The 24,771-nt window shown below is 44.4% G+C and overlaps 1 protein-coding gene across 1 annotated transcript in view; it reads right to left on the bottom strand.

Annotated features, from left to right (window-relative positions):
• GYG1 (glycogenin 1) overlaps positions 1-24,452 on the bottom strand; it is a 38,239-nt gene extending 13,787 nt beyond the window's left edge. The window contains exons 1-5 of the mRNA XM_040234459.1: positions 24,308-24,452; positions 21,463-21,598; positions 19,161-19,335; positions 18,698-18,860; positions 6,348-6,474 (exon numbers count right to left, since the gene is read on the bottom strand). Coding sequence (XP_040090393.1) covers positions 6,348-6,474; positions 18,698-18,860; positions 19,161-19,335; positions 21,463-21,598; positions 24,308-24,314 — 608 coding nt within the window. The 5' untranslated portion in view covers positions 24,315-24,452. The remainder of the gene's footprint in view (positions 1-6,347; positions 6,475-18,697; positions 18,861-19,160; positions 19,336-21,462; positions 21,599-24,307) is intronic.
• Positions 24,453-24,771: the final 319 nt, after the last annotated feature.

The following is a 24,771-nucleotide window of genomic DNA, read 5'->3' as shown; positions in this document are numbered from 1 at the left end:
GTCCCACGCTGGTAACAATATCTTTGACATTCTTCTTCCACATCCTGCTAAAGATCTGACTTTTTTTTTTAAGGACTTGGAAATTTGCATTTCATATGAAATTCCCTAATTTTAAGCATTAATAACTGAGAAAATCTTTAAAAAGAAAATTATGTTAGGAAGACAAAACATATCCGTGGGACAAATACAGTCTGTAGCCCACCAGCTTGAGACCTCTGAGAAGCCTGAAGCTTCCACTCGATCGCCATGTTCTTCCCCTCCCACGAGCTCCCTCTCCTGTGAGACGGCATTTCTCAGCCAGAGTCCGGCCCATGAGACGTTACTCTTCAGACCCTTTTGTGCCTACTGTCAGAGCAGCCTCTGAAGGCTGCAATGGGACTGTCGCGGAAGCTTCCCGCTTTGTGATGAGGACCCGGGTAGCAGAATGGGCCGCAGCAGTAAGATCTGAGGACAGACCATCTGACAGGCGCTCAGAGGTGAAGTCAGAATGACCCGATGGCTGTGCTGAGACATGGGGCACCTGGGGCCCGGCAGGCACCCCTGACACCCAGAAAGGAGAAAGAAGATGCCTGTGGAAACACAGACTTGATTCCTCAACACTCAAACCATGCTGGACTGTACCATGGGACGTACAGGACGCTCTGCATGGTTAAGCATCTGCCAGGCTGATTAGATTACAGCACCCTCATTCATTCTTCTGGTCCTCTGTGAGCAGAAGGCAGGCACCCTCCATATGCTCCATGCTGGATAATCAGTCAGAAGACAACAAATGGATGAAAAAATAAGAGCCATACCAACTACAGCTCCTCAGGGTTTTAGGTGAAGATGGAGGAGTGTGGAAAGAAATGAACACAGATGGCCTATATCTTCAATGACAACAGTCCCAGGCAGAACTGGAGCCAGGGGTCTCTTAGGAATCAAGGAAAAACAACCACGTCAGAACTATGCGTACACAACCGAAATGAGGACACCAAAGGTTCAATTTCACTTTCAGAAAATACTGACTTTAAAGAGGCTTGAAAAGGTTTTACCGAATAAGCTACATTTCTGGGAAAGAAATAATGGATATGAACATTCTCTGAAACATCTAAAGCAGCAAACAAATGGAAAGAAATATTTTGGGTCTGTAGATCTAGTTTCTGAGATTAGATCACTAGGCCAGGTCTTAGATCATATTTAAACTCAAGTAAAAGGGTAAGTTGAAATATTTATTTGGAAATTATTTGACAAATCAAGTTTTTTAGTCAATCAATTCGACCAATTAATATGTATGGCAGTTTGAAGCAATACCATAGAGTTCTTTATCTTTGCTTTAGGCCAATTTTATATAGCATAATATAACATTAACAGCTTTTAGTCAGTGGATTTAATAGAAAGTGAAAATGGAACTAAATGGCTGATTTTAAAAAGACTAATGAGATTTCACCCAGCGTTATGTTCAAGCCAAAATCTATGCTATATGGATAAAACAGGCCCTCCAGATGGAGAAAACATAAAGAAACGAATATTAACTAGGAGCCTATTATTTCCCAAACATTATGTGAGGCACTTTCAGAAATATTATTTCATTAAGAAATATATTTATGAGCTTGTTTTTCAACACATATATTACAAATTAATTGAAAAGTTCTAAGCCAAGCATTTTGGTTCTCAAGTTATGCAGTATTAAACAGGATCTTCTGTTACAGAAAATATTATTAATTTGGTTTTTCAGAAGCTACGTTTGGGAATCCATTCAAAGTGGTAAAACTAGTACATCTGCTTCCTTTGTGCTTTGTTCTATCCAAACAGTTTGCAGAGAAAGGCTTTAGATATGCTACCCCTGTGGCTCAAGTTCATGTTAATTTTGATTCATGTCAGGTCGTCCTTTTGCAGAAACTTCATATAAGAGCAAAGGCTACTTTGCTGTAAGATATCCAAGGTGGTGAGATTCTGGGGCATCTAAATACTGTCTTGGCATTCTCAAGGCACACAGTTGCTAGGAGTGGTGAGCCAAATTCTTGACTTCTTCCATGAAGCCTCTAAACCACTCCTTAGAGTGGTTCCACCTGCCACCACCTGTGCTGTCCTGGGGAAGGCCAGCACGCCACAGAGTCACTCGGTCCTGGAGGCCAGCAAGGTCATCCTGAGCCCAACAGTGGGGCTTTGAATTCACTCTGAGTTCCCAGCTGTGCACAGCGTTCTTGGTCCGGTAGCAATGGCAGCCCAAGAGTTAATGACTGTCTGTGTTGTTGTTTAGTTGCTAAGTTGTATCAGACTCTTTGCAATCCCATGGACTCACAGCCCACCAGGCTCCATGGGATTCTCCAGGCAAGAACACTAGAGTAGGTTGCCACTTCCTTCTCTAGGGGATCTTCCTGACCCAGGGATCAAACCCACATCTCCTGGATTGGCAGGTGGATTCTTTACCACTGAGCCACCAGGGAAGCTTCAAAGATTTGGGCCATAATTTTATATTAACTTACAACAAAAAAGAAAATGTAACTGCCTGCCTTTTTAGCCCTTCCCAGTTGTAACAAAAACGTAAGGAAAAATGTCTCTGGAGACGGATATCTGCAAAACAAAACAAAAGAATTTTCTGGCAAAGGGAAGGGAAAATGAGTTCTGTGATCTGGTTTCCATATCCCTAAATAACTAGCAATGGGGAAAGGCAAGGCATCTCTCTGAGAAACCTCGTTACCAAACTGTGGAGCCGACACCCCCCAGGGAGAGCAGCACGGAGGCAGTGTTAACTCCCGTCAGGTCACACGCCAGCTGACGGTGAGCTAGTGATGGGGCTGCTCCTAACCTCCCAGTGCGTCATCTACACTACGGTTACGGCAATACACCAAGCAGATGTCCAAAATTAGCACTCATTTCTAGAGTCAGGAAGAAGAAACCATCCTAACCATTTTGGTAATTTAGATCCCAAGCTGTTGTGCTGGGTAATTCATTTAGAAGATATAAAAACTACTGGGATTCTGAGAGAGGCGGCCAAGATTCCAGCAAGTAAGTCTATTTTCTCCCCAAATAACTTAACTCAGCTCTACCTGCTTCTTGTTCTTCGTCAAAATAAAATGAATGCAAGCAGTGTCTGTGCAAACCAGGCTTACCACTAAAGGGACAGTAAGTTCAACGTTGGTAGGAAAATGAAAATCAGAGGGAGTCTCTGAATGAACCATAGTGGAAATAAGGCCATGTTACATGAAAAATCTGAAGCTTTAAACTCTGCATCAACATGATATGGGAACCGAGTCCAATTGGGAGGATGTCAAATTCATGTTTCCCCAGTACAGTCATCTCAGGATACAAGCTTGATGAGCAGACTTGAGTGGAAAGGGGCACAGAACTGCTCACACCACTAATGATTCTTTCTCTTTTGCACTCACCTTTGCTTGCTCAGCTGAAGCTAGTCAATTAAATTAAGCAACTGCCCTCTTATAGAGCAATTCAGCTCTAGAGGGCTTTCAAACTGTAGTGCTGAAGAAGACTCTTGAGAGCCCCTTGGACAGCAAGATCAAACCAGTCACTCCTAAAGAAAATCAACCCTGAATACTCATTGGAAGGACTGATGCTGAAGCTGAAGCTCTAATACTTTGGCCACCTGATTCGAAGAGCCAGCTCACTGGAAAAGACCCTGATGCTGGGAAAGTTAGAAGGCAAGAGGAGAAGGGGACGACAGAGGAGGAGAGGGTTGGATGGCATTACTGACTCAGTGGACATGCGTTTTAGCAAACTCTGAGAGACAATGAAGGATAGGGAAGCCCAGTGTGCTGCAGCCCATGGGGCTGCAGAGTCGGACATGACTGAGTGACTGAACAACCACAAAGTGCCCGTGGTTCGTAGGAACACTTTTAGTTATGAGGCAGCAAGGGTTATAAAGAATCAGGCACAGAGAAAATATTATACTTAGTGAAGTAAGTCAGACAAAAACAGATATTCTATGTTATCACTCATATATAGAATCTAAAAATAATACAAGTGAATTTATATCCAAAACAGAAACAGACTCACAGACATAGTAAACAAACTTATGGTTACCAAAGGGGAAAAGGGAGGGGAAGGAGCAAGTTAGGAATTTACAATGAACAGATACAAACTGCTATATATCAAAAAGATCAACAAGGATATAGTGTAAAGCACAGGGACTTATACTCAATATCTTGTAATAACCTTTATTGGAATATAATCCGAAAAAAATAATCACTTTGCTGTATATCTGGAACTAAAAGCAAAACTAGAGAAAATCAAGTCCACACTTCCAGGCAAGACAGGTTTGTACCTCTCAAGGCCAACGACTAGAGGCAAAGATAATGCATCTGCTGTTTTTCATCCCTTGACAGTGAATTGTGTTCTGTTTGCTTTACTCAGACCACAGTTGGTATGTTTGAGAGGCTGTCTGTTTTGTTCTAGAAAGGAAGAGGCTGCAATATGTCAGAGACACACACTCCAAGAGAACAGTTAGGGAGGAAAGAACACAAAATACTTGTAATCTTTAGCTGGCTAACTAACATTGACAGAGTTTACCCAGAAAAGAACACAAAAGGAAACATTTCTGCCTCAAAAAGCCAGGCATGCTCAATACCTAGGGGCGAGATATCTAGAGGGGACTTTGGATAATGAAACACAAGGAGTGAAAGACCCTTTGTTTTCTGCTCACTCAGGAATGCCCACGCGGGATGTAGAGATCACGAGCCTAGCCCAACTCTGCAGAGTGTCGCTGCTCATGGCTATGTCTCAGGATCAACCTGACAGCTTGGCCTCTGCTCAGGAAGCCTGAATCATCATCTTGGTTGCACACGAATGAGTCAGAGGCTAAAGGACAGGCCCCAGGCCCTCACTGGGAGACAAGCACTGTTAACTGGGCTGTATTAGCTGCTGAATTAGAAACACACAGGGAACAGGGTGAAATGAGCACACTGCAAAAACAGCAAATGTCCACTGAGCACTTTATGTATATGAACTGCTTTATCCCAACAGCCTGACCAGGGAGGTTATTACTTCCCTCCTCCTTTTACATATGGTGGACTGAAGCCAAGAGCCTTCCCCACACTGCAGGGAAATGGCAGAAAGAGAACACACATGCTGCTCCTCAGGCTGAGAGATCACCTGCATTGCTAGACCACCTCCCAGATAGAGGACAAATCACCCGCTATTACTAAATGCTATGGGAGGCCGAAGAACCGATGCTTTTGAACTGTGGTGTTGGACAAGACTCGAGGGTCCCTTGGACTGCAAGGAGATCCAACTAGTCCATCCTAAAGGAGATCAGTCCTGAATATTCATTGGAAGGACTGATGCTGAAGCTGAAACTCCAGTACCTTGGCTACACCTGATGCAGAGAACTGATGCATTAGAAAAGACCCTGCCGGGAAAGATTGAGGGCAGGAGGAGAAGGGTTGACAGAGGATGAGATGGTTGGATGGTATCACTGATTTACTGGACATGGAATTGGGCAAACTCTTGGAGTTGATGAGGGATAGGGAACTCTGGTGTGCTGCAGTCCATGAGGTCACAAAGAGTCAGACACGACTTGGTGACTGAACCACAGCAACAAAGGGAGGCCAGCCTCCTTTAGCTCTTCACATGATTGCCTTCCCTTAGGCAGGTTTAGTGGCTCAGCCATGTCTGACTCTTTGTGACCCCATGGGCTGTGCAGCCTTCCATGCTCCTCTGTCCATGGGACTTCCCAGGCAAAGAATACTGTAGTAGGTTGCCATTTCCTTCTCCAGGGAATCCTCCCAGCCCAGGGATCAAACCCTGGTCTCCTGCATTGCAGGCAGACTCTTGACTGACCGAGCCACCTCCCTCAGTGCTCACAATAATCTTTGGAGGACACCGAGGATGAGTGTTCAGTAACAAGCCCAACTCCTACTAAGCTGTGAGTTCAGTAACTAGTAACCATCCAGGAAGTGGCTTCTCCAGGATGGGAAGTGAGGGAGGCCAGCTCCACAGGCCCTGCCCTCGACCAGGACACCACACATCTTATGTCATCCCCACCACAACCACGGAGGGAGCTGTTCACACACTCATTTTAGAGAGCTGAGGCTCAACAGCTTGTACAAGGCAGAAGTGTTCTTGACCATGACAGAGAGATGATTCATCAGAGGCCCTGGCATCCCAGGAACCAATGGGAACCTTTTCCCACAGACAGCAAAGTGCCCTCTGGGTTCCTCCAAACATAAAGTGATGAATACCAGCAAGGCCCCTCCCCATCACAGCCAAGTTTCTTATGAGAGAAAGGACTTTCCTCAAAGTCTCCACCTGTTTTTGCCCAAGAATGACCCTGAGGCACCCCCCCTCCCCAAATCTGAACCGCACCCCGTGCCCTCACCATCCCACACCACAGTTAAACCCTTTGCACTTACGCTTTAAATGCTGGGAGGTAGGAGTATATAGAAATGCTGCTTAGGTTATAAATAAATGGCAGGTGTTTTCTGATATCTGTTGTTGCCCAGCTGCTAAAAAACGTGTTCAGTAAACCCTGGTCCCCGCCTGAAAGAAACAAACAAATTACAGTCACGGACTTCAAGGACAGGTCAATAATTTTACAGGAATGTATAACTGGACCTTTACAAATAGGTACTAATTCTATTTTTTTTTTTGGCTGTGCCTCAAGGCTGGTGGGATTTTAGTTCGCTGACCAGGGATTGAACCCAGGCCCTCAGAAGTGAGAGCCGAGAGTCCTAACCCCTGGACTGCCAGGAAATTCCCACTAATTCCATTTTTAAAATAATAAATTCTATGTCAGTCTCCCGAAGTACATTTTAGAGGGTAGTCATCTCCCTGAGCTAATTCATTAATTGAGCAAATATTGACTGAGAAGCTACTATGTGCCAGACACCACCCCAGGCACTAGAGAATCAACTGTAAGCAGAGACAGGGCCATCATCTCTAGGACAGTCTGGGTAGGGTGGGAAGCACCACTATCAGCAAATCAAGAATCCACACCATCACAAATGGGGATGAGGGCAGTGAGGAAAGTTCTGAGTGCTATGAGGCAAGTGGCAGTGGCTTGAGACTTGGGCTGACAGGCTGCGAAGGCCTCCATGCGGAGGCTGTATGCAAGCCAGAACCGCCTAAAAACACAGGTGTACGAGGGATGCACAGGTGGGCTGACAACTGCTGCTGGAGAGAAGGTGGGCAGATGGCATTCCAGGCAGAACACACAGCACCACAGACCCGAGGAGGGCAAAACGTGCAGCTATGGGAAGACGACCTGGAAGGCGGCCTGGGTAAGTGGACTGCAGAGGAGGGCGGGGGCCACCTGGCACCAGGTGGGTCTCCAAGAGGTAGGCAACAACTAGACCACCCCAGGCTTGGACTTTAGACTGTTCTCGGTTAAAGATTTTAGACTTTAGGTTAAAGAGCAATGGGACAGGGTTTCCCTGGTGGCTCAGTGATTAAACAAAAAAAAAATCCACCTGCCAATGCTGGGGACACGGGTTCCAACCCTGATCCAGGAAGATCCCATATGCTGGGGAGTAACTAAGCTCGTGCAACTACTAAGCCTGTGCTATAGAATCTGGAAGCCACAACTACTGAAGTCTGAACACCCCAGAGCCCATGCCCTGCAACAAGAGAAGCCACCACAATGAGAAGCCCACACATCACAACGGGAGAGTAGCCCACACAGCAAAAGGATGCAGCACAGCCAAAAATAAACAAATGAACAAATAAATAACAATATTTTTAAAGGTCAGATAGCAAACTTTTTTTAAAGAAAGACAAATGGTACAGAAAAAGTCAAAAGCAAAAGAGAGCAAACTGGGATAATAGAATTGCTTCTGAAGCCTCCAGCATTGATGGAAGGCTGATGGACAGCAGGCCATGTCACCCTGGTGTGCCCTTCCGCCACCAACCACACCTCCAGGCAGGTCAGTCCTCACTGGGCTAACGTCAACAGCAGCCACAAACACTTAGCACAATGATTGCTCAGACCCTGGGGGTTCCTGGACCTCACAATTTCCTTAGATAGTGAGGCCCATGCCACTTATTTAAAAGAAAGAAAACAATAAAAATCTCAACAGCTACGAACAAGACCTAAATCACAAACACACAAGTAACCAGTCACTAAGCCACTTCAAAACACATTCAACCACACAGCCCATGTGTGTCTCACCTTAGGCTCATGAGCCTAAGAAACACCCAGAACCAGAGTCTCCCACGAATCAGAACAGCAGCTCAGGTGTGCAGGTGTGCAGAGGTGTGTGCAGGTGTGTGTATCTGTGCTTAGGAGGGAAGGAGAGTGACAGGCAAGGAGAATCCTGCTCTTTCAAAGTGCAAGGCTGGTAAACCACACAGTTACTTCCCTCCCTGGTTCACTTTGCACTAAGACCTAGTTTCCTTTCTAAACATACCCAAATTGGCTGTCATTATTATTTGATTTTTCTTGGTTCTGAAAAGGACTTTAAAGATCTGGAGATGTATTTAATATTCAGAGCTCAGTAGTAAGATCAAGGCATTAGGCTTAAAGTCCAAATGTACCTTAGCTATCCTCTGTGTGTCCCATCCTTTCCAAATGCCTTCGATCAACTCTATGGATCAAAGGCATCATTGAGCAACTGCCTGGAGTGACCTCACATGGAGCAATCTCTCTGTATCAGAAAGTTCTGATAGGCCCCCATTACTTAAGGGACAAGTAGCTCAACAGAGAATCAAGGTTGGTGGACTGTGTCAATGCATCAATTCCTGTTGCAGAATTACAATTATGTAAGATGTTACCATTGGGGGAAACAGCGTGAATGAAGTGTATATTGGGGTCTCTCTATACATTTTTTTAAGCTGCATGTAAATCTACAATTCACTCAAAAAAGTTTTTTTAAAGTTCAAAGATTAATGTGGCTAAAATGCAAAATGCCATCAAGAACTGTTAGTCATTAGATTCTAGATTCCACAAGAACAGAGATTATGGCTCTTTCTGCTTATCATTGTAATTCAACAGCTAGCAGAATGCCTTACACATGGGTAAGTTATTTGTAGAATGAACAAAAGAACCATGAAGAAGGACATTAATGGCAGAAAAGCTGAAACAACTTGAATATTCCACCATAGAAGAGTGGTTAGTATACTGTGATACTAACCACTCCTTGAACATTATTCAGCCATTAAAACAAGTGATTATAAAGACCATCAATATACTGTGTAATATAAAAATATACAATGACACATTATAACTAAGAACACGTGTGTGTGTGTGTGCTCAGTTGTGTATGACTCTCTGTGACCCCGTGGACTGTAGGACTCCTCTGTCTGTGGAATTCTCTAGGCAAGAATACTGGAGTGGGTTGCCATTTCCTTTTCTGGGGGATTTTCCCAACCCAGGGATCGAACCCTCATCTCCTGGGTCTCTTGTATTGGCAGGCAGATTCTTTACCACTGAGGAAGCCCCAAGAACATACACACTGCTACCAGAAGATAATAAATTCAACAACAGTAGTAGTGTGAGGGGATTGGTGTTACCGATGTTCCCTCACTCCAACTTTTCCTTAATATTGTTAAGTTATTTTGGTAATTCTAACATATTAATAATACAATTGGGGAAAGAATGAGAATTGTGCCAAGACCTTTTCTTTCCATTTTCACTTATTTATTTTCAGTATGAAATATATTATCAAAAGAAAAAAATATGTGTACGTTATAAAGCATACAACAACACTAAATATACCAAATATCCAACTGAAAAACTCATACATTACCAACACTGTTTAAATTATCTGTGGGGGTTCCCTTACCCAATTTCACTGCCCCTGACCTCAGAAGGAACTATTTATTATGAAATTTGTTTGTAATTATCTTGATTTCCTTTAGCACATGTGTGTGTATCTCCAGACAATCTATGCATTTGCACTTGTTTTTGAACTTTATAAAACTAGGCATCATACTACATATCTTTTTCTACTACTTGCTTTTTCCTGCCACATTTAAAGACTTTTCTTTTAAAATTAAGCAATTCCACTTAAAATGACTACTGATGACACTGTAATGTAGACAAGAAATCCGATTCCACAAAGGTCAGGAGAGTTAAGCATAAAGCAGGACTCCCCAGTCTGACAGGGTGAGCCTGGGAAACAGGAGTCAAGAGTTCTGTTGATCCCTCAGAGCCCCTGGCCAGCTGCCTCCAGCCACAAAAGGCCGCTTCCGCTCACTCTCAGGTACCCTCCAAACACCATCAGTCCCCCAGCTGTGTGCCATGGCAGGGCTGAGAAGCACTGCTAGAACAGGAAACAAGTAAGAAGTGGAAGAGACAGGGCAGCAGACGTGTGAATCAATGGTACGCAGTCAACTGGTTAGTCCTTATACCCTCACGAGGACCCTACCTCTCAGGGCACAGAACATGCCGACCATGAAACTTCCATGGCCACTGATGTCATTATGAACTATGAAGGATGACCCTTTAGTCAAAAGTGGTGGATTAAAAATAGAATTAAATACCACCTAGAACTCTATGGCTTCTTATATAATTTTTTAATTCAGCAATCTATCCATCTTCTCCCAAATATACAATTGTACATCTCAAGGATCATGCAAAACTACGTTTTAGTTTCACTAGAAAAATCTGTGTGTGGTGCTATCAATATCCTTTCATTGGAAGTCCCTAAACTCGAGCACATTTTAAAGCAGAAAGAAAATCTAAGCAGGTCTGTGCTACAAGACATACAAGGATGTAATGAAGGCTGCTGAATCTTCCCAACGAAAACCCCAGGACTTTGTCTAGTACATTCTAGTCAGGCTTCCAGACGCAACTTTATTTACTTTGACAGGTTAAGACACTGTTCATCTCAATCAGCTCAGAACCAGCAAGCATGATTAGCAGACATGCCAGCAGCTGTGATCCAGCAAGCGTGGGTGTGGTGACACAGGTGGGAGACAGACAGAAAGGAAATGGAACGAGAGACGCATGGCACCTGTTCTGCAACAAAAGCAAACATCAGAATTCTGTATCTTCCTTCCCCCAGGCTGGCCAAGTGCTAGTGATAACGTTACAACCACTCAGTATTTCCAGGTCTTTTGACCAGAGTCAGGAACCTGATAAACATGAACATATCACAGCACTTATCAGAAACTGTGTCCATTATTTTATGAGACAGAAATGGAATTGCACGCTGTTATGTTTTCTAATGTGTGCACTATTCAATGCTTAAGTATTTTGTGTGCTTTCCCATGGTTTGTTGGCAGCTGGCTTGCCTACTAAGAATAGCAGGGCAGAGTAGGGGGATGAATTTTGGTTTAAACCTGAACCTGAATTTCTCAGCCCCAAGGAAGTGTTACCCTAGAACCATGTTGCTCAACACAAGGATCCAGAAGTAGGGGCACCACCTGAGAGTTTGACAGAACTATGGAATAGTAAGTTCCCAATCCCACCAGACCCACAGAATCAGAATGCTCATTTGAATCCTTAGATGCTTTGTTTGCATATTAAAATCTGAGAAGCACTGGTCTAGGGTCTTTTAGCCCACTCCAGTACTCTTGCCGGGAAAATCACATGGATGGAGGAGCCTGGTAGGCTGCAGTTCATGAGGTTTCGAAGAGTCAGACACGACTTCACTTTCACTTTTCACTTTCTTGCATTGGACAAGGAAATGGCAACCCACTCCAGTGTTCTTGCCTGGAGAATCCCAGGGACCAGGGAGCCTGGTGGGATGCCATCTCTGGGGTCGCACAGAGTTGGACATGACTGAAGCGACTTAGCAGCAGCAGCAGCAGCAGGATCTTTTAGAGAATGACCCTTATTAAATTTTATTATATTAGAGAATGTCACTCTCAGAAATGTCATTTCTATAGAAAATGTCTGAGGTTATATAAATTACATATAGGTACTATAGGATGATGACTAAAATCAGCTCCAGCTTTCAAATGGTTTTCAGCCTAATCAGGGAATAGAAGAGCATAAACCAAGCAAACAATTTAAAGCAAAATATCATTAATATTATAGGAGAGGGATGGGCTCCCCAGGTGGCTCAGTGGTAAAGAATCCACATGAGATGCAGGTTTGATCCCTGGGTCAGGAAGATTCCCTGGAGAAGGAAATGGCAACCCACTCCAGTATTCTTGCCTGGAAAATCTCATGGACAGAGGAGCCTGGCAGGCAACAGTCTACGGGGTCGCAAAGAGTTGGACACGACTTAATGACTGAACAACATAAGCGAGAGACAGACAAATGCTGAAATGAAAACGTGACTCAGTCCTTAACACTGAATTCCTATAACATGCTCAGCAGGTGTTATCACTCTTGTCTACAGAGAGCATGCCAAAGATACTAAGTTACTATTTGTGAGTATTCCAGCTCTTGGGGATATTTCCATCAGGTTTACTAAGGATCATCGGATTAACTCAGGTGGCTCATGGGAATCCAGGTACTTTGAGCCTTGGTCTTAGCATCACTGCATCTCGCTGGCCTCAATCCATTTAAACCAAGAACGATTGATTTATTTTACCATTTCATGTTCAGCTTTTCTCACTTTAAAAAATATTTTAAATAATCAAGCTATTAAATAATTACATAGGTGCAAGGGAACACTTATTTGTGGTTTAAATTTCACTTTCTCAATTTAAGGCAGCTCCTCCTAAGTCTAGATTCTTTTAGCACTCTGAATTTATCAGATTCATGATTACATAATTAATTGTGTAATTAGGTGTTAAATGTAAGGTCTCATAAAATATACAGTGTACAAGCTTTATACAGGTAGGGTTCAAAAAAAACCTGTATTATTTACTTATCGATTCCTAGCCCTTAAACTTAGTATTTTCCCCAGATGAGGAGCTCAAATGATTTTTTTTCAATACTATAGGAATGAATTACAGAAACCAAGACAAAATTAATCATTTGCAAAAATACTTCTAAACCCATAAAACAATTTGAGACTATCAACTGTGCTGCTGATTAAAAAAGACAAAGTAACTTATAGACACAGAAGACAAACTAAGGGTTGCCAGTGGGGAAAGTGAAGTGGAGACAAGATAGGGGTCAGGGGGTTAAGAGGTATCGACTACTATGTATAAAATAAGCTACATGGATAGACTGTCCAGCACAAGGAATATGGCCAATATTTTGTAATAACTATGAGAGGAGTGTAACCTTTAAAAATGGTGAATCACTATGTCTTACACCCGAAACTTACATATATTATAAATCAACCATATCTCATTAATAAAATAAAACACATCCACTGTTTTAACAATCAAAAGACAAAATATTTCTAGACATTACAGTTTAGAGGGGAAAAACAGTAGCTGCAGAGATAGAAGACTTAAGTGCCCTCATTTCTAAAATGAGGAATATATCAACTGCTTTCTCCAGTCAGGGCAATGAATTTTAAGTAATTAATCTGTAATAAAGTCAGTATAATATTTTCCTCCATCCTGTACCATTCCCAGGATATATTTTCATGAATGGTGCAGCATGTGATGACCCATTGGAAAAGAAGGCATAAAACTACACTCACACAACCCAGCCACAGCTTCAAGAAAGACTGTCTGCTTCAGACCTTGCCAGACTGTCTGGCAAGCGGCTGTCCAAACTGTATCCATGCCAGTGCCCAGCACAGCCATATAGCAGGCCTTCAATAAATATCTACTGAACTAATATATTAATGAATAAATAAATGACTACTTCACAAAACTGTTAAGGAATAAATGAAGTAAAATGACCCCCCCTAAGAGCCTGTGCACATGAACACTAGTTCTTCCTTCCGTCTCTATTTCTCAAGAGTTCATGATCTCTGCTGGTTACGAGGCTAGAAACAGATGGCTAAGTTAAAAAAAAAAACACTCATGGGTAGGTACAGTGCGATAAAAATAGCTCTTAATAAATGTACTCATTTATTTTGCTACATGATATGACTTTTGCTTTTCATCTTTATTCAAGATAGTACCCAAACTATCAATTAAAATTTAATTACTGAATGATATAAACACAAGAGAACAGAGTAATTTTCAAAGCAACTGACAACACAGCTTAAGGCCTATATAGCCACAAGTAGTCTAGTCTGTGGGCAACTGGGGAAAGCCTACCATGAGCACCTGTCAAAGTGGAACCTTTCACGTCAGGGGACCAGGTGAGGCACATCTGAATTTCTGAGCATCTCTGGTTTGAACAAGACAAGTACTATCTGGGAATACCTCTCTCCTTCACTCCTTTTTTGGACAGCTTGAATCCAAACTAATCGCAAAGGTTAGAGAAGGTAGCACTGGGGTCAATTTTACACTTTAAAATTTAGAATTTAGAACCAACTCTTTTAAAATTATTTAAAAACTTCGTTGTATTCTCCCAGTTTACATTTCCAAGCACAGAAAAAAATTTCAGTTTAAGGGTCTCAGCGACCCCTTAAAATCAGCATAGGGAACACACAGTTTAATGAACTCATGGCAGATTTTAGATTCTGTTGAAGGAAAACCATACCTAACATTCTACACCAATTTACTCTGTTCTATTTTTTTTTGAAAATTCAACTACAGACCAAAATTTCATGACTTCAAAAAAAGTTTAGGGTATTTAGATTACACTAATGAATTTCATTTTTAAAAGATGGATACTTGAAATTGGAAAATATGAATTCTAATTTTTCACTTAGGTTTTTGAAGGTAAAACATGGGAACGAAATTGAATATTTAGCAACTGTCAAGCACTAAACGTTTCAACTGTATCAGTTCAGTTCAGTCGCTCAGTTGTGTCCAACTCTTTGCGACCCCATGGACTGCGGCACGCCAGGATTCCCTGTCTATCACCAACTCCTGGAGCTTGCTCAAACTAATGTCCATAGAGTCAGTGATGCCATCCAACCATTTCAACTGTATAGGCATCCTTAATTTAGGATACTCTGGAGTCATGGGAGGAAAGGAAATAAAAATCTCAACTTGCATCCAGATTAATTTAATCAAATGAAGAGTCAAGTGAATCAGCCTTATTGTACTCTCATGTGTGGAGATAAAACTGCTGACTAGTATCTACGAAATCATCACCTCTCTTCCTTCTCACTGTTAAGTCCTGAAGTTGACCTTATCTTGTCAGAGTCTATAAAATGTTACTGTATGTGTGTTTTGCAACAGTTATAGTACAACTCTTCATAAAACATGTAATGTTGGTTATGAAGTAAGTGCAAGACAGTCCACAAATATTAACAGCATAGGAAGTTAGACACTTCATTGTGGGAAATTAAACGCCAGCCATGAATTAGGTGTGAAGTCACTAGTTTGAAATTTCTAACACTCTATAGACATTGGGGAAGAAAAGAGATGTCAAGGTCCCTAGCATGATTTACCATATTAGGAATATCCTCTTGGTCAGAGGCACGGGTGCAGTGTGATTAGAGGACTGGTGATTAGAAGCCTTGACAGCCACATTCTTTCACATTAGAAGAGCTGCAGAAGCAGCTGCAAATACTCAGCCATCAGCAGCCCGCGTGGCTTGTCAGTGGACATTAGGCCCCATCAATTTTTGTTGAATGTATGAGGAGATTAAGCAGAACTTGCAAGACATTCAGAGAGAGATATAGTTATCTGCAAACAGGTTTTCTTTAGTATCAGTCTAAAAATGTTGGGACTAAAGACCCCTGTTCAGTATACCTGGGGGCTGGGGGTGGGGGGAGATATCTGTGGGTATTAGAAAATGTATGGTAAGGTGAAAGGAAATGCCTGAAAGTGCTCATCTCAGAGCCTGTGGCATGACATCTAAACAAGACAGGGCCTGCATTGAGAGCTTGACATCAGTTCCTCGGTTCAACTAAGCCCAGGAACCACAACTACTGAGCCTGTGCTCTAGAGCCCAGGAACCACAACTGCTGAGCCTGTGCTCTAGAGCCCAGGAACCACAACTGCTGAGCCTGTGCTCGGTAACAGGAAAAGCCACTGCAATCCACCGCAATGAGATGTCCTCTCACCACAACCAGAGAGCAGCCCCTTCTCTTCACAACTAGAAAGAAGTCCATGCAGCAGTGAAGGCCTAACACAGTCAAAAATATAAATAAATAAATAACATTTAAAAAAAGAATAACCACAAGCTCCTATCTACATAGTTGAATTTTCAACTCTTTCAACTAGGTATTTCTACGAGCCACAGAAATAATTCCAATCCTTTGCCACCAACAAGCCAGTAAATGGAGCACCCTCCAGAAAGGCCAGCTCCTGGAAACCCTGCTGCTGAATAATGAATGTGCTCCCAGGCACAGAGAGAATCTCCTGCGGTTTCAGATTCTAGCTGAAAAAGCAGAAAGTGCTTTCTAGTTGAGCCCTCTTTACACGTTCTTGCTTCTTAACAACGGACCATCAATTCCTTTAGTACCTCTTGGTTCCAGAAAAAATACATGATCCAGGTTGGTTTCTACCAGCTAATGAAACCATTTTTTATTCTGAAATTGTAACCCAGTAGTTTATCTCGGCACACTGTTTAGCATCCAAACTTTCATGTTGCAACAACAGAATCTAGGATTCTTCAGAATTAGAAAGTGGATTCTCTTTACGCAATTATAATCATGTGCATTTTAGGCAGCTAGATCTACTGTAGCATGCGACTCACTTACTAGATCTGAGAATTTATATGAAATTTCTGGCAGGATTATGCTACTTCCTTTAAATTTAATGAGAGGAGGTGAAGAAAGCCACAATCTGATGCAAAGGTTAAGACAAACAGTGGACTTTGGCTAAAAATACTCTATCTTCCTTCTGTGCAAAGGTAACTATTTTTGTGTGAGCAAGAGAAATACATGTTTTGAACTCAAATGCCAATATAACTTTCATTCCTTATATGAAAGGAAAATAGTGGGAGCTACAAAATAAGTCAGTGAAGTGAAGAAGTTACATTTGGCCATAACCACAGTGAGCACTCAACGTATTACTTCTCACTTAAGCTTGCTTAAAGTAAGAATGCACTTCCTGTTGGAGGCTGCCACTTCTTATGGCTCAGATACTTTTGCTCACTGTTTTAAGGGCACATAATGACTTGGCATTGAGCAGAATTTCTCAGCCTTGGCACTACTGACCTCTTGAGCCGGATGATTCTTTGGTGTAGGGGCGTGCGTTGGAGGATGTTTAGCTGCATCCCTGGCTTCTACTCACTAGATGACAGTCCTGTCTCCCCATTCACTTGTGACAACTAAAAATGTCTCCATTGCCAAAAGTCCCCAGGGGGTGGGGCCAAATCACCCCAGGTTTAGCACTACTGGTATAGAATATAAACTAATCAAATAGTGAAACAAGACTGAGATTTAAATTTCTCCTTCCTTTTCAATGACATTTCAAGTAGCTGCTGTTCCAAATCCTCAAACGACTAAACAGAATTCAATTTCTGTGAACAGCAACAACAAAAACCCAATTTCAATTTTATATGTAACTGAAAATGTTTTGGGCTTCCCTGGTGGGGAAGGTAAAGAATCTGTCTGCAATGCAGGAGACCTGGGTTCAATCCCTGGATCAGGAAGATCCTCTGGAAAAAGGAATGGCTACCCACTCCAGTGTTCTTGCTTGGAGAATTCCACGGACAGAGGAGCCTGGCAGGCTAAGGTTCCTCGGGTCACAAAGAGTTGGACATGACTGAGTGACTAACACACACAAAAATGTTTTAAATTCCAATCTCTTATATTCAGCAATCCCATGAACTTCTAGATGTACTTTTAATTCAAAAACTTTAAATTTGAAATTGTGATTTTTAACTTTACAACTAGTTAATGGAGATGAACCCCCATATCTGCATCCAGGGCTGAACTTTATGTCAGTTGAGGATGGTCATTCCTGCTGGTGTCAAAAGATCTACTCACTCCAAATCTCATACCTGCTCTTGGAGTGGAAAGTAGGGCCTGGGGTCTGCTCAGGGCTCTGGCCTATTCCCATGTTCCTGGCCCTAGCTTCTGCCACAGTGTCAAGTATCTGACAGAGAGTCACTGCTGAGAGGGGGTCTCCTTGTACAAATCTTTCTACCTAGATACAACTGGGTCTTTTCTTAATTCAAAGGATCCATCAACATTTATTTTCAAAAAAGCTGCTTTTTGCATACTAACTGCTAGTTTTGTGGTTTGTGCTGTTAAAAACAAAAGTGACTTATTATTTATTATTTTAGAGACTGGCCTAAAATAGAAGTATACCTAACTAATTAATTTAACCAAAATTCTCCAAAGGATCTGAGGCTCTAAATCACAGTCATAACCTTTCTATATAAACGTATATTGACAACTATAGATAGATACACATACACCTAATGGAAAATGGATGGTGACTGCCAAGGTTCTATGCTTTAGCTTTGCAGATACCACTCTGTCTGATGCACTGCCTTAGAGACAGTGAAAATTTGGAGACAAAGATTACTCACAGAGCCTATGTTCTGAGAATGAGAGCCTAAATTTATTCCTCAAATTTCCACGGAGACAATTCTGGGTCCTCCTCTTCTTGCACTTCAGTTTACTCAGGCTTAAGACAGCTGTTAAACTCTTTCATTTGTTTAGTAGTCTTTTGAATGCCTGAATAATCATGGTTGCTTTAATCATACTCCAATTTAGACACAGGAACATCAATGAATGGCAAGTCTGTAAAACAGCCTAGGTACCTATAGGAAAAAGATGCATACACACACACAAAACACACTATTTCCCAGAACAACACGACTTAAAATGCTTGTCATATCGCATGTATCACTATCTTGTAGACACAAGGAAACGTAGCAACTCCCTGAGAGGAGCAGCCCCTAGAAGTTATTCACAGCTTATCTGATACAAGGAAAACAGATACGTACCATCAAAGCTACCTTGCTCGGAAGCAAGATGCAACAGCTGATTGTATGTTTCGACTGAAGGCTGATAAACAAAGACTCCAGAATTGAAGCAGTCAGGCCACCCTGGGTCTGGTGCCGCTGACAATTCTTCTCTCTCAAAAAGATCATCAATATTGGCTAGGACCTGATTCAAGGGTAAGGGGTTGGGGAGAAGGGAAAGCATTTCAGAACTGTTCTTCTATAGCATAACCCCTCCTAAGTTCTCCTTAAGTTATCCAACAAACAAGATGCAATCTGTTGCTGGTCTTTAACTCTTCAGATGACACCTGTGAGGCAGACTGGTCCTACTCTCCTTCAACACCTGACACTTTTCACAGCAGCAGTTTTATCTGAACTTTACTGTCAAGCCCTGACAGCATTCTTCACATGCCTAACTGGCTTCAGTTACTATATCCATCTCTCCAGCCATCAAAGTCATACTCACCAGAGTATCTGCATCCATGAATACACATTTTGAGTACTGTGTAAGTGACCAGCAGTGGAGTTTAGTCAGCGTGACACCCAACTCAGGCCTCTTCATTAAGGTTAGATGTGCAGAATCACCACTGTCCAGGACATCTACCACAATGACTTCATCAAAGACTGTCTCTAAAGTTTTCCTGTCAAAATAAAATCCAGAAAACAGCTCTTAGCATCTCTTCAGAACAAGTGACCCATATAACATAAGACTGCATTCTTATTAGCTTATCAACAACTACAGCAATCTATTACTTTGGTATGTTACAGTCTCTTAAGTATGTCCTAATTGACTTCAGCACAAACTTCTAATTTGCATGTGCAGTTAACTTCACTAAAATGCTAAGACTTATGGTGAGGATGAACTACTTGTCTTAAACACTATCATAGAAGAAGTTCCGTATGTTTTATTGTACCACTGACTACCAGGCAAATTGTGAAACAGCCTGTAAAAATGTAACTAATGTTTGGTCAGACATCTTTTCAACAGCCGATGTCTTTAACGATAATATTTTACTAGAACTGATTCTTGCTGACCACTGAATACATTTCCAAGTGATGCTGAGTTAAGGCATACAATATCTGCACTGAAGCCTACAATTAACAATTTTTGCTAAAGAGGTTGACAACTGCCTGAGGCTGTGTGTCATAAAAGAAGCTGAGTGACTCAATTACTCGGTTTCCATTCTTTTGCATCAAATATAACCAGCATTTATTATATGCTTAGCACCCCTGGCATGAGAGACTCACTTTGATTTGTGAGGTACAACACTTCTCTCTGCCCAAAATTAACTAAAGACTTACTTTAGAGAGCAAGCCAGAGGTGAGAGAAGTGGGGGTGTACTTCTTAGGTGAGACACTAAACTCAGCACAAGAAAAAACACAGGATAAAGACAGATCATCACTGAAAGTTTATAACAATATCAAGCATGGAGAACAAAACTGATATTGTACTAGTAATCTCCAAAGCTGTACAAAAATATGTTCCAGTTCACACTGTAAACTTGATTTCTTTGAAAGAAATGGTTGGTGTACCACTTATCACAGGAAAGGGGGCTTGGTTTCTTGGTTTCCAAGACTACATCCACTTTCTTACAGTAGCCTCACTAAAGTGATTACAGATTAGGACATATACATAGGAGACAGTTTGGGGGTAATTTGGTTTTCCTAAATTACCCTTTAGGAACAAGATTGTTAGTGTGTGAGATATATGTATGCATATATAATGCCTCTTTTTTGGGGGTCCTTGGCATGTGCTTACATTTTTTGAAAAGAGTCACAAGAGGGGCATTTTCAACTTCTAAAAGGGATAAAAGAACGCAAAAATAAATGCAATACAGAGGTACTAGTGTGGCAAGATACTCTTAAATAAGTTAGCATGAGGATCAAGGCAGTTGATTCAGATACTTCAAAATTTAATTCCAAAAAAGTAACATGAACTAACCCAATCAACAAGCAGTGTGTACCCCTCAGGGTCTCTCCTAGCAGAACCCCTAATTCAGAAAGCCCTTTGGAAAATATCTAGTCTACTGAATTTTAAGTAAAGATCATTAGGTTACTAATGTCAGATGTGGTGGAGAAAACTGCTGCTACTGCTAAGTCGCTTCAGTCGTGTCGGACTCTGTGTGACCCCATAGACGGCAGCCTACCAGGCTCCCCTGTCCCTGGGATTCTCCAGGCAAGAACACTGGAGTGGGCTGCCATTTCCTTCTCCAATGCATCAAAGTGAAAAGTGAAAGTGAAGTCGCCCAGCCGTGTCCGACTCTTCGCGACCCCATGGACTGCAGCCTATCAGGCTCCTCCACTCATTGGATTTTCCAGGCAAGAGTACTGGAGTTGGGTGCCATTGCCTTCTCTGGGAGAAAACTGCTACTTTCTTTCAAAGGCAAGGGAGGTTTGCTTGGCTGGAAACAGGAACAATAGCCCCTGCTCCCTTTGGTGGAAAGGTATGCAGGTGAAGCAGGAGGACACGGCTGGACTGAGTCACTCACTTGGATCACCCGGAGAGGACCTGCCTATGAGAGAGCCCAACTCCTGGTTGGGATCAGTAAGCACAAGGGCCAGAACTCCACCTCCCAGATGGAGCATGGTTGGAACATCTCCCAAGAGCCAGGACGAGGTTTCAGACCCAGGAATCCTTCACTCAGCAGCTCTCATCGTTCTCCACCAGCACTCAACCTCTGGAAAGGGTCTGGCCTTAAGGTCCACTGATGCCAGAAACGGGAGGGGATGTCAGAGCCCAACCAACAGCCTGACAGCAAGGTCCTCACCTCATGGAGTCCGAGACCTGTGGGGTGACGAGCACGACCAGCCTCCTGGTCGTCCTGTGCTGTTTCAGAGACAAGCCCAGGACCAGGGCTCCTTTGGCGTAGGAATCATTTGTGGTCAGTGTCACAAAGGCCTGATCTTAAAACAAGGAAAACAGAAGGTATTCATTACATCATTCTAACTAGAAAACAGGACCCCAGGACCCTGGTCAACCAATAAGTGGGCAAAATCAACTCCTCTGTGATCAACCTGCTCGATTAATAAAGGAACAGCCTCTTGGAGGATGGGGGGTGGGAGAGGGAACCCAGTGACCACTTTAAGAGTGTCTCAGTACCATTCTTTAGCAGGAGATCATTGGCAACCTTCAAGAGGCTATAAAAATTAAATCTAATTTAAAGTCCAGACATGCTAAATTCTCAGACTACACAGTAGCTTAACACCCAGAGGGCAATTACCAGGTAGCAGAGAAGAGATCAAGAAGTGCATTTTCTGTTTGTCCTACAAGCTATCATAGACAGTATTCTCAGTCAAGAACAAATCTAGCCAACAACCTCAACTGACAGCATCTGAAGCAGAGGCCATATTCTTCATCCTGGTGCTCACATGTGCCAAGCCTCAGGCTTTTTCAACTCTTTCCTCAACCTAGAGCAAAGACTCCACAGTCACCCACCCACCTCTCCAGAGTCACTCTGAGTCTCTTTTAAACATCACTTCCCCCAAGAAGCCTTCCCTCCTTGATGCTTCCATCTGAATAGTGGCCCATCAGCGTTGAATGGATTTAGGTACCACCTCACAAGCTCTAGCAAACCTGCCTCCTTTTCCTTGGAGAAGCAAGCACTACATCCTACCCAGTACCCTGGGGCCCCTCAACCCTCTCTTTCATACTCATGCTTGTTCTCAGTTGCTCAGTCCCATCTGACTCTTTGTGACCCCCTGGACTGTAGCCCACCAGGCTCCTCTGTTCATATAATTTTTTAGGCAAGAACACTGGAGTGGGTTGCCATTTTCTCCTCCAGGGACTGTCCCGACCCAGGGATCAAACTCACATCTCCTGCTTGGCAGGTGGATTCTTTACCACCTGGCCACCAGGGAATCCCCTCTCTCTCACACACACCCCCACATTCAAAAGTCAATCTCCAATAATCACTTAGTTGCAAATATGTGAATTATTCTTCCTCCTGAACAAGCCCAACCCTCCCAAGGCCACCAGCCAGGCCTTTAGGGTTTCTTTAGTCCTTCCCAGGATGATTCTGGGACACATTCCGTCTCGAAAGGGATTTTAACGTTAAAACAGGTTGGTGGGCATCCAAACACAAAGGATCCAGTGCCGCTGGGGTTCACGTGGGCCACTGTTGCCCAAGTAGGCAGTTGGGACACTGTAACAAAGTCACTCTGATTCTGTCTTAGGTTTCCTCTTCCTCACTTTGCCCATTTTCCAGTGGTGCCTGAGGGCAAATTCCAGTGAGAAGAGGAAACTGTAGGCTGTCCAGTGGGCCAGCACACTCCCCAGCCACAGATTTGAGGGCAACCTTCACATATAGCCTTGGATTCTGTGTTAAGCAGTAGAAGGTCTAGAGTTTCTACTTGCACCCCGCCCTCCCCCAGGGTCATCTGCTTCTCAGCCAGTCACTCTAGGAAAGCTCGGAACAGGGCCCCCATCCCTTGACATATCCATCAACCTCTGCCTGTTCTCCTTTCTTCAACCCGTCATAAGATAGCAATATTTTAATCAGCCCACCGCAAGGGCGCTTAACCTGGGGCATGATGAATAATGTTTCAACTCAAAGATGGTCCTGATTCCAGGACTATGGAGGAAGGCATGGCAACCCACCCCAGTATTCTTGCCTGGAGAACCCCTGGACAAGAGGGGCGACACTCTATGGGGTCCCAAAGAGTAGGACATGCCTGAAGCCACTTAGCACACATACACACACCGGGAGATCAAGGAGAAAAGTTTACAGGTAAGTAGGATTCAAGGCTTTCGGGAAGCAAGGACATGGATGATTTCCCAAAGGAAGAGGGAGGCAGGACAACCTTAGGAACTGAGGTTTGCAAGGCAAACCTAGCAAAGGAAAGACCAATGACAGCTGGGGAGGAGGCTAAACCCTCCCAGAGATGGCCGAGCTCCGGGTGACTTCTGCAATCTTTCCGCAGTTCAGTGGCTGTAATAACCCCACTATTAGACTCAACAGCACGGTCTGCGGTCCTCGGGGGGCAGACTCGCCGAGTGGCCCGGGCACCCTGCAACAAGTGGGCCGGCGCCTTTCCACCGCGCGGGTCCCGCTTCCCGGGGGCGCTCGCCGGGCTCGTGCTTACCGCAACCCAGCCCCAAAGGCCTAAAAATAGGCTCGGCGAGGCGGCCAGCGCCGGGACTGACGGCCGAGGAGCCGGGCCGGGGCCGCCGGCGTGCCCGCCTCGCGGCCGCCCCTTTCCAGAGGTTCCAGCCGGCGGGCTGTAGGGGCGGCGCCCCGCGACCCCGCCGCGCTCCGGGCTTCGGGCCGGGCGTCCCCGAGGAGCCGGCTCCCCGCCCCTACGCAGCCCTCCGCAGCTGCTCCGCCCGCCCTTCACGGTGCGCGCAGGAGGAAGGGCAAGGAGACGGAAGCAGGAACGGGGGCTTCGGCGGAGGGCCCAGGCGCTGCCCGGCGGGGGCCCCTCGGCTGCGCTCCGGGTCGGGACGGCCGCTCGGGCCCCCGGGGCGGCGGGGCAGCGGCTGACGCAGGAAGCCACACGCCCGGCTGCGGCCAGCCTGCAACTTCGCGGCAGTCTTCGTCCTGCCGGGAGCTCCCCCCGGGGCGGAGGGCCGGGCGCGGGGGGAGAAGCGCTGCGGCAGCGGCGAGCGGCGCGTACCTGTCATGGTGCAGCCGGGGGCGCGGGCGGCCGCCGCAGCCGCAAGTTCGTGACTCGGAGACGCCGGGCGCGGGGAGCGAGCGCGGCCGGCGAGGAGGCGCGGCGGGAGACGAGCGTCCGCCCGGAGCGCTCTTATAGCGGCCGTCACGTGGCCGCGCACGCTCCCCGCGCCCGCCGGCATCCTCGCGGGGAGGCGGCCCCGGGACTGCGGGACCCCGGTCCTCGCCCAGCCTTTCCACGGAGGGGCTGGGCTCCGCGTCCACCTCCCGCGGCCGCTCTAGTCCTGGTCCGGCTCCCGCGGGGCACCTGCCTGAGACCGTGAGCTGGGGATTTGGAGGGGGACTTTAGCGGCAGAGTGTGGCATCCCAGGGACAAACTCCCAAAGAAGCCAAGGATTAGGGAACCTTACAAAACAAAAACCCCAGATCACTCCAGTTAGAATAATTCATCTGAATTGCTTGTGT

This window comes from Oryx dammah, unplaced genomic scaffold (assembly GCF_014754425.2).
Source record: "Oryx dammah isolate SB20612 unplaced genomic scaffold, SCBI_Odam_1.1 HiC_scaffold_2, whole genome shotgun sequence".
NCBI classification, from domain to species: domain Eukaryota; kingdom Metazoa; phylum Chordata; class Mammalia; order Artiodactyla; family Bovidae; genus Oryx; species Oryx dammah.
Note: the sequence above shows the minus strand (reverse complement) of the source record. Positions and strands in the feature narration are given on the sequence as shown.